General features: G+C 45.6%; 1 protein-coding gene across 1 annotated transcript in view; it reads right to left on the reverse strand.

Annotated features, from left to right (window-relative positions):
* RAB22A (RAB22A, member RAS oncogene family) overlaps positions 1-7,587 on the reverse strand; it is a 46,371-nt gene extending 38,784 nt beyond the window's left edge. The window contains exons 1-2 of the mRNA XM_052650821.1: positions 7,429-7,587; positions 6,356-6,435 (exon numbers count right to left, since the gene is read on the reverse strand). Of these exons, the coding sequence (XP_052506781.1) occupies positions 6,356-6,435; positions 7,429-7,464 (116 nt within the window). The 5' untranslated portion in view covers positions 7,465-7,587. The remainder of the gene's footprint in view (positions 1-6,355; positions 6,436-7,428) is intronic.
* Between the last annotated feature and the right edge of the window lie 5,651 nt (positions 7,588-13,238).

Here is a 13,238-nt window from a genome sequence, read left to right on the forward strand (position 1 = left end):
GAGGAAAGGAACAGTGCTATTAGTCAAGCTGATTGTTTAACATTTACAGAACACATTTACAGCAGCAAAACATATTCTTTTCTGCTAAACATGGAACATTCATGAAGATCACATGCTAGGCCATAAAATAAGCATTAAATGTAAAGAGGTGTGAAATAATTTAATGAGTTACGTCCTCTGATCCAGTGGATTTAAACTACAAATCATAGTAGTTGAAAATTTATGGAAAATCCCCAAATAATTGGAAGTTAGAAAACATACTTCCAAACAACTAAAAAGTCACAAGGGAAAGAAATACTTGGAACTAAATGAAAATGAAAATACAATCATCAAAATCTATGATATTTCACCCAAACCAGCACTTACAAATTTATAGTTCTAATTGCATACATGTAAAAAGCCTTAAAAGTCAATATGCTAAGCTTCCACTTGAAAAAAACTAAAAAAGAAGAAATTAAATCAAAATAAGAAAAGGAAGGGAAAAAATGAAGATAAAAGTAAAGATCAATAATAAAGAAAAGTGGGAAAAAACTGTGAAATATTAATACAATAAACAACTGGTTCTTTGAGAAGACCATTAAAATAGCTAGACAGATTCTAATGACATTAAAATGATAGTAGAGAAATATTATGAACAACTTTATGCCAATAAATTAAAAGACCAAAACAATGGACAAATTCTTTGCAAGACACAAACTATTAATACCAAAACTTACTCAGGAAGAAATGAATAGGCCCATAACTATTAAAGGAACTGAAAGTGAAGTCGCTCAGTCGTGTCCGACTCTTAGCGATCCCATGGACGGCAGCCCACCAGGCTCCTCCGTCCATGGGATTTTCCAGGCAAGAACACTGGAGTGGGTTGCCATTTCCTTCTCCAATGCATGAAAGTGAAAAGTGAAAGTGAAGTCGCTCAGTCGTGTCCGACTCTCAGCGATCCCATGGACTGCAGCCTACTAGGCTCCTCCGTCCATGGGATTTTCCAGGCAAGAGTACTGGAGTGGGTTGCCATTTCCTTCCCCAATTTGTCAGAATTCATCAAAATGTTCACTAAAAATGGGTGCATTTTATTGTATGTAAACTATACTTGAGTAAGTCAATTAAAAACACAGATCAGGGCTTACCTCTAAGACTCTGCCAGCCAATGCAGGAGATAAGAGTTCAATCCCTGGTCAGGGAAGATCCCACATGCCGCAGAGCAACTAAGCCCGTGCACCACAACTACTAAGCCTGAGCTCTACAGCCAGGGAACCGCAACTAATGAGCTCATGCACTGCAACCACTGAAGCCCACACACCCCGGAGCCTGTGCTCCACAACAAGAGAAGCCACTGCAATGAGAGCCTGGGCATTGCAACTGGAGAGCAGTCCTTGCCTGCCAGAACTATAGAAAAGCCCAGGCGGCAACCAAGATCCAGCATAGTCAGAAATAAAAACAAATAAATAAAATTACAAAAAAAACTAAAACACAGATCGATGGGATACAATTTAAAAAATCCATAAAAAGTGCACTAGAAATACAGATGATCAATTTACGACAGTCACAGCTCTCGGTACACAACAGTGAATTATGGATAATCTTTAAAAAAAAAAAGTGAGATGTAAATCTCTGCTAGAATTAAAAGAAAAAAAAAAAAAGACAATCCCCCACAACCTAATTTTACATCTCATACAGAAATTAATCCTAGGTAAAAATTAAATCTAAATCTGAGAAGCAAAACAAAATTTCTATAGGATAACAGGAGTGTATTTTCATGACTTTGGTAAATCAAAGTTTATTAAAAGGACATAAAAAGCACTAACATAATATCTTTCATTGAAAGACTGATCAAATGGATATATTAAAAGTAACAACCCTTCATTAAAAGATGCACAGAGTGAAAAGGATAGTCACAGAGTGTGAGAAAGTATCTGCAATAGTCAGATGCAACAAATGACCACAGAATCTACAATATCCAGAATACATCACACCCATAAGTCAATGAGAATATGACTAACAACTCAACAGAAAAATGAACAAGATTCTCAAACAGGCAACGTATCCAGGTGACCAATGAAGATATGAAAATGTGTTCAGTAGCTGCAGTCTTATGGGAAACAGGAATTAAAACCAGAATAAGGCAGTACCACCAATCCTCCAACACAGCTAAATTGAGACTGATGACAGCTAATGTTGTAGGGGACATGAAGCAACCGGAACTCCCAAACACTGCTGGCAGGAACATAAACTGACACAATACTTCAGAAGACATCTACTAGAGTTAAGATACACATTCCTTCTGAGCCAGGAATTCCCCCGCCAATTCCCAAACCCTGACTAGAAACAACCACAATTCTGACAGTAGAATGAACTGGTGCATTTAGTGTATTTATCCAATGGGATACTTACTGTACAGAGATGAAAAAGAATAAAGTATTACATGAAATGACACAGATGAACCTTACAAAGTATGAATAAAACAAGCAGATACAAAACAATATCTACTAATTCCATTTAAATACAGTTTAAAAAAACTATAGTGTTAGAAGTTTATCAAAAAATATCAGTTGCTGCTGCTGCTGCTAAGTCGCTTCAGTCGTGTCTGACTCTGTGCGACCCCAGAGACGGCAGCCCACCAGGCTCCCCCGTCCCTGGGATTCTCCAGGCAAGAACACTGGAGTGGGTTGCCATTTCCTTCTCCAATGCATGAAAGTGAAAAGTGAAAGTGAAGTTGCTCAGTCGTGTCCGACTCTTAGCGACCCCATGGACTGCAGCCTACCACGCTTCTCTGTCCATGGGATTTTCCAGGCAAGAGTACTGGAGTGTTAGAAGTTTATCAAAAAATATCAGTTGCTAAGAAATAACAAATGCTTACCATATGAAAGTACCATTCTAAGCAATTTTTACCTATTTTAACTTGATTTTCACAACTCTATAATTAGAGGCAACTAATTATCCCCAATGTGCAAATTTAGTCACAAAGAGGTTAAATACTTTGCTCAAGGCCACAGAGCAACTATGTGTTAGACCTGGGATGTGAAGGCAGCTAGACCAGCTGGAGACCTTGCAGGCGCTACACTGCCGCTCAGTGCTAGAGCTGTAATGGAAACACGGAAGGAGGAGGGCAAATGAAGCAGGAGAGGTAAGAGAAGCAGGATTACTAAGTTTCCATCTCCCAAGAACACAAGCACTAGAAACTGCCTAAAATTGGGGGATGGGGTAGGGGAGAAGAGAAGGGATCAAGAATTAGCAGTATATGCATGTTAACCAAAAAATCTGGAGGAAAGATCATAAAAAAAACAGCTAAAACCATCACAAAAGTAGATGCCTCTAGGGAGTGAGTCAGAGTGGACCAGGGAACTGTTAATACTTAACTTATAAGCCTCGCTATTACAGAAAAAAAACCACACACACATTACTTTGGTAAAAGCAATTTTGAATGGTTTTAAGAAGATCTAAATATTTTAAAAACAACGCTATCATGTATTGAGCCCCAGTATCCCTGGCACTTAGCTGAACATTTGAAAAGAAGTATCTCATACAGAGTTGGTGCCAGTTATTACTACGATTTTGCTGATGGGGAAACAGATTCAGAGTTAACCAGCTGGTAGGTGGCAGTGTCCATGTCTGGACCACCATCAGGGAAGATGAAGGTCTAGAAGTCAACAAAGTAACAGGGATGAAAGGATATTCAAGAGTCCTGGACAGGAGCAAGTGACTCATGTTGGCTTCAGGGAGTTGCCGCTCAGTGCTAGAGTTTTAATGGAAACACGGAAGGAGGAGGGCAAATGAAGCAGGAGAGGTAAGAGAAGCAGGATTACTAAGTTTCCATCTCCCAAGAAAACAAGCACTAGATAATGCATAAAACTGGGGGGTCGGGTAGGGGAGAAGAGAGGGGATTAAGAATTAGCAGTATGCATGTTAACATGCATATACTGTCCCTCTCTCAGGGAGGAGAAGCGACAGTAGGAGGGGATCTAGAAAGGATGCCCAGGGTTCTGGCTTGAGTACCTGAAGACATGCCTTTTCTCTACCACAAGGTCCATGGAAAGAGGCGCAGAGGGCCAGGCCTCTGATGGGGAGCTCCTGAGCTTAGTCACGCATAGGCAGAGCCCCTACATGTTTGGGAAAGGCACAGAGGAGTCAGGCAGGATGCATCAGGAAGACCTACAGGTGTGAACTCAGCAGAGGAGGAGGGGCAGGCAGAAGACTGAAGAGCACGCGAGCACACAGGGAGAGAAAGAACACCCGTGGCCTGGGCCTGCAGCCTGTCCGCCTCCGGGCCGCCCGTCCAACATGCCCTGTCCCCCATGCTACTCACCGCCCTCAACACCACGAACAGCTACCTTCCACTCTTCAGAAACTTTTGTCTCTAAACTATCTTCTGAAATATAATCTACTCATTCATCAATATTGAGATGTCAGGGCTTCTAAGTGCTTCATACTTTCACCGCAAGGCACCTTGGGAATTGGCAGAGCCCTGGGCCAGGGTCAGGCCCTGGCTACATGCTCTCGCTGGGCCTCCACATTCCTCCTTCAGAGCACAGAAAATGGCCAAAGAACTCACTTCCTGTGCTTTGGTTACACAGTATGTCTCTCTCCTTCTTGGCAGGTACCTGAGGGCAGGAGGGGCTGGTCAACTTTTCCTGAAAAGCTCTAAATAATAAATACTCTGGGCATTGTGGACCATGGGGTCGCAGTCACAGCTATTCAACTCTGCCCTGGAGCCGAAAAGCAGTGGAGACCACATATAAATGAACAGGTATGCTGTGTCTCAGTAAGGCTTTATCTTTGAATCGAGAAGTGGGCCAAAAGGCCAGGGTCTGCTGAGCCCTGCTCCGAATCGCCAGCACCCAGGCTAGCATCTGGCATACAGCCGGCACTGGATGAGCAATAATGAAAGGAAACAGCCCTTGGCTTTGTCAGTGAGACAGAAGCAGGTCCTGAGGGAAGGTGATTTCAGGAGAGCAGGGGGGTGGGATGGTTGGCAGGGGGCTGAAGAAGCAGTAAGCTCTTGTTCCAGAGCCCCCAATTTGCCCAGCAGGCCTGGGGAATGGCCCTGTCTCAGGGGAGCAGGTCTGTAGGCAGGGCTGGGGAAGGAGTCGGGGGTTGCTCCTGAGCTCAGGCGTGCGTGGGGTTGATCGTAAAGGAGGAAGACACATGCCAAGGACAGAGAAACAGGGAAGGGTGGAGGAGATGACGGGAAAGCCTCACATCACTCTTGCCTGTGAGACATTCACCCAGACTAAACGGGGAAGACAGCTGGGCTTGGGGACTGGGTACGTGGTCAAACGGGGAGGACTGGCCGCTCAGAACAGGGCCACGGACCTCCGTGTGAGCACCAAAGAGACCCTCAGCACCCCCTCTTCTCTGGTGAGGCAGCACCTCTAACCAAGCTGGCGGTGGGGTCTGGGGCGCTGACTAGCGTGAGGTGTGTCACTCCTGAGGCAGCAGCAGGGCCTGTCACTTCCTGTCCCTTCACTTTCCCACGCAGGTAGTGACAGGCAGGCCTAGAGGAGGATGAGTTCACACATTACACGTGCAGACACTTGCCCAGTCCTTTCCTGAAGAACATTCAAAGTCACTTGAATTTCAGAGTCAGTGGTTATTTCATCTTGATGCCTTCAAACGTGGACGTGCACGCTGTGAATTATTTCCCAATTAGGCAGAACAGAATTTTTCTTTAAGTGGAAACAACCAATTGGGTGAGGCTTTGCATAGGAGCTACCTAGTTTTATAAGCTTAACAAGAGTATTAAAAGACACAAAACACAACTTCTCACAGAGGAAGTATTAACAGTACGATATTTAAACAGCCTGAAAAGTTTAGAGTCAAAAACCTATAGCCAGTCAGTTTCACTTTTCCTATGAACCAGATACCTCCAAAAGGCTTACATTTTGATATTACTCTGTTAATTCATCACTGCTACTGGAATGTGCAGCCATAGTGCTGAAATGTGTGAGAAGGGTTCAGACTCCAAACTATTTTTCAGGAAGAGCTAAAGCCATCTAAAGTATCTTTTAGTTGACATGCCAGGGAAAAAAAGCATTAAGACCTCTTTTCTTCTGCCTTACTTCAAGGTGAAATTTGCTGTTCCTATTCACAGATCGAAGGCTCTATGTATATTCTAGTAAGTAAAACTTTAATTCCATACTTTCACTTTCAAGTTTTCACTCCTCACAAGTTAAAAGACGATTTTCCTAAAACACATCAATCCTTGCTCTACTGTTTCAAGTTCTTCTAGAGATGATGGTAATCACTGTCTCCAAATTCACTAGCTTTTAGAATGGGGACGCCTACCCTCATAACACATCTTTGTTTGAAAGGACTTTTCAGTACACCCTTAGATGCATATTCAGTAAACATAATCTCTTACCCTATTGTTGGGTTGATGTTGGGATCAAAACTGTCTTCCACGAACCGCCACACAATACTTGATTTACCCACACCTGTATCCTGAAATACAATGAGAGGTGAAGAAGAAAAACTTACTTGCTGGCACTTACCAAAACCTGCCTCGTGCCCTAAGTTCAGGATTTTGGAAGAATCATCCTGGATAGGTGAATTTTAAAGAAACGTAAAGGAGGTTTTCATAAAAATTCAGTGGAGTAATGATAAAGATTTCAAAATGTATTGTAGGAGAGGATATCTGAGTTTACAAAAGATGTGAGGATCTTCTGAAAGACCCCAAGTTTCTGCCTAGTGTGCAAAGTGACAAACTCAATTGCTCTCTAACAAGTCTATGTTAAGAATGAACTCTTGAACTACTTCTGAGTAATTCCTGATACATCCCAGCCCCACCCAATCTGGGAAGGGGTAAGACTAGTTATTGAAATCTTTCTCTGTCTTTAAAGCAGCAACTCTGGTAAGAGAGCATCAACTTCAGAAAGTATGCTCTGAAATTGCAAAGTTGCCTTGACAAGTTAGGAAGCTGAAGCTTCAAACCAGTTTTGGGGGCTTTCTGATTTGAATGTCCCCACTCCCGCCCCAGGAAGGTAAATCTGCCTGAAGTATCAGGGATATTCCACAAGTTCAAAAACGCCAAGCAGACAGGAAGGCAGACTAATGCTGCTTGTAAAACATAAAGACCTGTTCCTAGTCTTACTCTGCAAGCCTTGGCCAACTCCTAACCAGTACCTGGGGAAACTATTTAAGACTGCTCTTAACCCAGAAGCAATGGAAGGGCAGGGAGGACTCTTCACTCTTTGGGGGGCAGGAAGAGTCCCTGGGCACCAGGGAGGGACAAGGGTGAACCCTACCGACAGCAAATCCTTCAGGAGGGTGCGGCCAGGTGGGCGGGACGGCCCAGGGGACCGAAGCGAGGGTCTGGGCAGGTAGGCGGTGTCCCGCACCCAGTCTGGGGGAAGGGGCGGAGGGGACGTGGGCACGCCCGGGTCTGCGGCCCGCCCGGCCTCCCGCGGCCCTCCCGGTCGGCCCGCCGCCACTCACCCCCAGCAGACACACTTTGAGCTCCCTCAGCGCCATGGCCTGGGAGCCAGGGGCGCGGGCCCGCCGCCGCCCTAAGTTGAGAAGGGAGAGGCCCGGCCCAGCACGAGCATCCCCCGGCGCCGCCGCCACACGGCCTAGCCCCGGCCGCGGGGCGCGCAGAGGCGGCGGCCGCCCGTTCGCTGGCCCTCGGCCCGGGCCGTCCGTCGTCAGTCGCGCGGGGCCCGTCTTAGCAGCCCGGACGGTGCCGCGGGTTCCCGGGCGCCACCGCAGCCGCCATCTTGGGACGCCGGCCGGGTCACCTGACCTCCCCGCCCACTTCGGCAGCCACCTTCGCCGAGAGGGCGGGGCCGGCCGGCGCAGCGAGGCTCGCGGGGAGGCCCGGGCTCGGGGGCGGGGCTGGCAGTGAGGGGGCGGGACACTACGCCATATGCCCCGCCCTTATCCCTCAGGCCCCGCCCCTCGGGCGCCGGCCCCGCCTCCAGGTCATCCCAAGATGGCGGGTGAATGGGGGGGTCCAGCTCCTGGGGCACCCCCTCCCCTTCAGCCGGAACCACCCCACGAGGCCCGAGGACCCCCCCCCCCGCCCGTCCCTGAGCCCACCTGCCGCAGCCCCCTCGTAACTCCTTGTGTGTCTCTTGGTTTTCAGAGATGCCCCTGTACTTTGTGGACTTGCGGGATGACTTAGACGATTGTAAGTAACAGTTGGGGCATCCCGCCCCTCCCTGGGAACTTCTCGCAGAATTAGGGGTGCTCAGAAGCCGGGTGTGGGATCTACAGGCTGGGCTCTTCGTGTTGGAACCAGACAAGGGGGACCCCCAATTGCCTTGATCACTTGTGGCGGTCCCTCCTCACTGGGCGGGGCGGCCGAGGACGGGGAGCCCTCCCCGCCGTGGAGAGGATTTTTGTTGTTGGAAAACTTCTGACTTCCTGTTACTTTGTTTCTCTTCCTCCTCCTCCTCCTCCTGCTGTGGCCCGGGAGAGCTAGTCCTTCGTTCATCCTGGCGATTCCCGGCGGGAGGAGGGGTGGTCCCCTCCGGGGTCGGGGGGCTTCCAGCCAGGGTCTCCAGTTGTCCCCCAGGACTTCTCAGAATGCCAGGGAGTTTGGGAGGTCCGGCTCTCCATGTGGCCGGCCACAGACTCGCACAGACTTCTCCAGTGTCTTGGCCACAAGCCCAGCCCTGTTTCATCCTGAGGAGCCCACTGGTACCCGCCTTTCTCGGATGGGTCTCCCTCCTATACCTTCCTGCCCTCTCCTTTAGACTCACTTTAAGGACTGATGGGTGGAGAAGATGTACCTGTTAAGGCAAGTTCCCACTGGTGGTGAATGAAGCATTTCTTTTCTATTCAGCAAACTTTTCTTGAGGACCTCCTGTTTCTGGACCAGGCCATGTGCTGATCCCAGAAGCTACAAAGATGAACCTGAGACTGTGACTGCTCTCACAGGCCAGGGAGAGAGCCAACTTGTAAACAGATAATTACCAAACCCTGGGTGCTTGCTGATGAAGGAAGCCTGTACAGACCATCACAGTAACCAAGATCAATGGGGCTTACTGTGCTCTTTCCTTCTGCATCTACAAGTTTCCTACTAACAAGAACTGGGGTTTACGGAAAATACCATAGGTCAGGCACATTTATTTATACACATATTTCTGAAAGAAATATGTGTATTTTATTCTTTCAGAAACATGTGTAATTTATACACATCATTTCTTTCAGAAGGAGGCAACTTTACTAAAGTAAAATGACCCTGGAAGGGGCCAGTAGTTGTGGGTTCTGGAGTCAGATGGCCAGAGGGTGAAGTCCGGAGCCACTCTTTACGGGCTGTGTGTTCCTGGCCAAGTTACTGTACCTCTCTGAGCTTCACTGGCTTCATCTGTAGAATGGGCGTAATAATGGTCCACCTCAGAGGGCTTTAGTAGAGGTTAACTAATAAAAGGTTTAGGAACTTCTTTGGTGGTCCAGCGGCTAAGACTCTGTGCTTCTAAAGCAGGAGGCCCAGGTTCAATCCCTGGTGGGGGAACTAGATCTCACATGCCACAACTGAGAGTTTGCATGCCGTAACTCAAGATCCTGCATATTGCAATTACAAGGTCCTGCATGCCTTGATGAAGATCAGAGATCCTGTGTGCTGCAGCTAAGATCTGGCACAGCCAAATAAATACATAAAAAATAAAAGGTTTAGCATGAAGTCTTGTACATAAGAAACAGTAAATATTGCCTGCCATTTTTATTGATGTGATCATTATTCATAATTATTGACTACTGTGGAGCAAGGTACAATGTGGGCTGTGGGTTTACAAAATGTTTCAGCCAATGGGTATCTTTGAATGAAAGGAATGTAGCATTGCTCTTGATAAGCAACAGAAGGTGCTATTAAGGCACCTCTCATTCACAGATTTAACATTTGGCCTGGCTGGAAAAGCTGGTTTTAGGCTATTTCAGTTATCTAACTAACAAACTACCTGAACACTTAGTGGTTTAAATCAACAGCATAACAATTCTGTGCATTGACTGGGTGATACAGAAGCCCCATGTGTTCTCTGGAACTCTGGGGAGATGGGAGGGTTCAAAATGGCTTTCCTCACCTGGCTGTTGGCAAGGATATCTGCTGGAACTGTAGATCGGGGCCTCAGTTCCACAGTTGCTTCTTCCACTTGGCTAGCTTGGACTTTCAAAGGGTGGTTCAGTTCAGTTCAGTTCAGTTCAGTTCAGTTCAGTTGCTCAGTCGTGTCCGACTCTTTGCAACCCCATGAATTGCAGCACGCGAGGCCTCCCTGTCCATCACCAACTCCCGGGGTTCACTCAAACTCACGTCCATCGAGTCGGTGATGCCATCCAGCCATCTCATCCCCTGTCGTCCCCTTTTCCTCCTGCCCCCAATCCCTCCCAGCATCAGAGTTTTTTCCAAGGAGTCAACTCTTCTCATGAGGTGGCTAAAGTACTGGAGTTTCAGCTTTAGCATCATTCCTTCCAAAGAACACCCAGGGCTGATCTCCTTTAGAATGGACTGGTTGGATCTCCTTGCAGTCCAAGGGACTCAAGAGTCTTCTCCAACACCACAGTTCAAAAGCATCAATTCTTCGGTGCTCAGCTTTCTTCATAGCCCAACTCTCACATCCATACATGACCACTGGAAAAACCATAGCCTTGACTAGACGGACCTTAGTCGGCAAAGTAATATATCTGCTTTTCAATATGCCATCTAGGTTGGTCATAACTTTCCTTCCAAGGGGTAAGTGTCTTTTAATCTCATGGCTGCATTCACCATCTACAGTGATTTTGGAGCCCAAAAAATAAAGTCTGACACTGTTTCTACTGTTTCCCCATCTATTTCCCATGAAGTGATGGGACCAGATGCCATGATCTTCGTTTTCTGAATGTTGAGCTTTAAGCCAACTTTTTCACTCTCCTCCTTCACTTTCATCAAGAGGCTTTTTAGTTCCTCTTCACTTTCCGCCATAAGGGTGGTGTCATCTGCATATCTGAGGTTATTGATATTTCTCCCAGCAATCTTGATTCCAGCTTGTGCTTTCCAGCCCAAAGGGTGATGGTGGCAGGCAATTGGATCTCTTCTGGCAGCTAACTTCCTTTTGTCTTTTCTGTATATGTGTACAGAAAGGAATTAAGAGATTATATAGGAAAATAATTCTGATTTTGGCTCTGTTTGTACATATCTTAGGTGACACTTGTAATAAAGAATGCATTCAATACTGTTTAGGAGACTGCTGAAGACTTGTCCTGGTAAGGAAGGAAACCAGCATCATGGCTCTGAACACACCCAGCCCATGGGTAGGGCCACTCGGGGCGCCTCCTGAGGCTTCCTTATTGCGCAGAGGTGGAGGCTTCAGGATGCTGTATCTATGAAATTACAATATAATTGATCTAATTAATAGCCATAATAAGAGGGCCTTTTCCCCCCAGTAACTTACGCTGCCCTAGGTCCCACCTTTACACTTTACTGTGGTGGTATTAGGGAGGCATTATTACACTGTGATTACAGCAAAAGGTCCAATGATCCATTCCTGTCTTTAGCTGAGTCAGCATAAGCCGATCACTCACCTTTGTTCACTTTCTTCATCTGGAAGACCTGACAACTGGAGATGCTTCATAGGACTGATACGAGGATTAGATGAAACAGAAGACACAAAATGTTTTAGGGACTTCCTTGGTGGTCCAGTGGCTAAGACTCACACTTCCCAAAGCAGGGGGCCTGGGTTCCATCCTTGGTCAGGGAACTAGGTCTCACATTACCCAACTAAGAGTTTGTATGCTGCACCTAAAAAAATCACACATGCCTCAAAGATTGAAGATCCCAAGAGCTGCAACTAAGACCCAGCAGATAAATAATTAATTAATTAAGTATAAAGAAAAAAAAAGACAGCCCTGTGCCTGGCATAGAGTATTACATTCAGTGATTATTACTGTTATTATTTTAACTGTCATCATTACTGCTAGGCATTCATGTAAGATTTTCTGTTCCTGTGTTAAGGGTTGCTACTGTGTGGTAGGCGGGATTGTTCCTATTTTATAAATGATGAAACAGAATTAGAGAGGTTAAGTAACTTGTTCAGTACGGCATAGGTCATAAATGATAGAACTAGCAAAACTAGCAATCAGACTGGTTTGACTAGTCCTGACTCTTCCTTTTTTTATTCCATCACAGAGATCAATCTCACAAATATTCTTAAGCTAATGGTAGGGCACATTTTGTTGGTTTGGGTGGGTTCTGCATCTGTTGTCCTCCTTGGACTTTTTTTGGTCTAAATGATGGGATAGCCATTCCATCTAGGCTGTAAGTCTCCTTGGGCAGGGACACTGCTCATCCTTTTTATAACCTAGTGTCCTCCATGATCTAGGCGTTCAATTAATGTCATTACTGGTAACCAAGATGGATTACCAAGGCTTGTCTGATTTACTTTGTGATTTCTTGATTAAATTGGCTCACTTCAAAAAGAAGCCATCAGGAAAGGTTGCCATGTTTTTTCAAAATCATTCAGTCTCCGGGCCATTGGAGCACAAAAAAGACTTAATTTTAATGAATTAGCCTGCTGAAGCAACCCAAATTCCTTCTCTTGAGAGCAAAAAATGTGTGAGATGGCCAGACACAGTGGTCCTGGTGGTAGACTGCACGTGGAAGGTGGAGCTGGACGCATCTCTCCCTCAAGGGCTTATAGCCTGTCAGCGGCTGGGTTGATTAAAGCATGTGGGGACTAAAGAGGTGTCACTCCAGGTAAGGCTTGCTCGACCAATTAGAATTTAAATGTGTACTGGTGGTGGGTGAAAAAAAGTGAGGGGACTCTGTTGCAGATATAAAGAGACCTATCAATAAAATATAATATATGGGCATATTTGGATCCTTAGTCGAACAAACGAGCTATAAAAAGACATTATTGAGGCAGTGGGGAAAATTAAACTTGACCCAGGTATTAGGTTATATTAAGAATTATTATTAATCTTGTCAGATGTGATAGTGGTGTCATAGTTTTGTTTGAAGGAGAAAGACCTTATTTAACAGAAGCAAGTAGGCATTTGTGGGTAAAACAATATGATCTGTGAGGTCTGCTTTAAAATACTGCAGCAAACAATAAATAATCAACAAGTTGGAAAGAAAGATGAGTGGGAAAAATAGGCAGACTATTTATCTTGTTGAAACTGGCTGGTTAAGGGTGTGGGGATTTATTATATTAGTATATTTTTGCATATGTTTGAAAACTTTCTTAATAAAAAGTTTTAAAAAATTAGGTGAAAGTTTCATATATGATCAAACATCTATATGAAGAGTTTAATGCTGGGTTTCAGTTCCGAAGTCA

The sequence above is a fragment of the Budorcas taxicolor genome, chromosome 13 (assembly GCF_023091745.1).
Source record: "Budorcas taxicolor isolate Tak-1 chromosome 13, Takin1.1, whole genome shotgun sequence".
Classification (NCBI taxonomy): Eukaryota; Metazoa; Chordata; class Mammalia; order Artiodactyla; family Bovidae; genus Budorcas; species Budorcas taxicolor.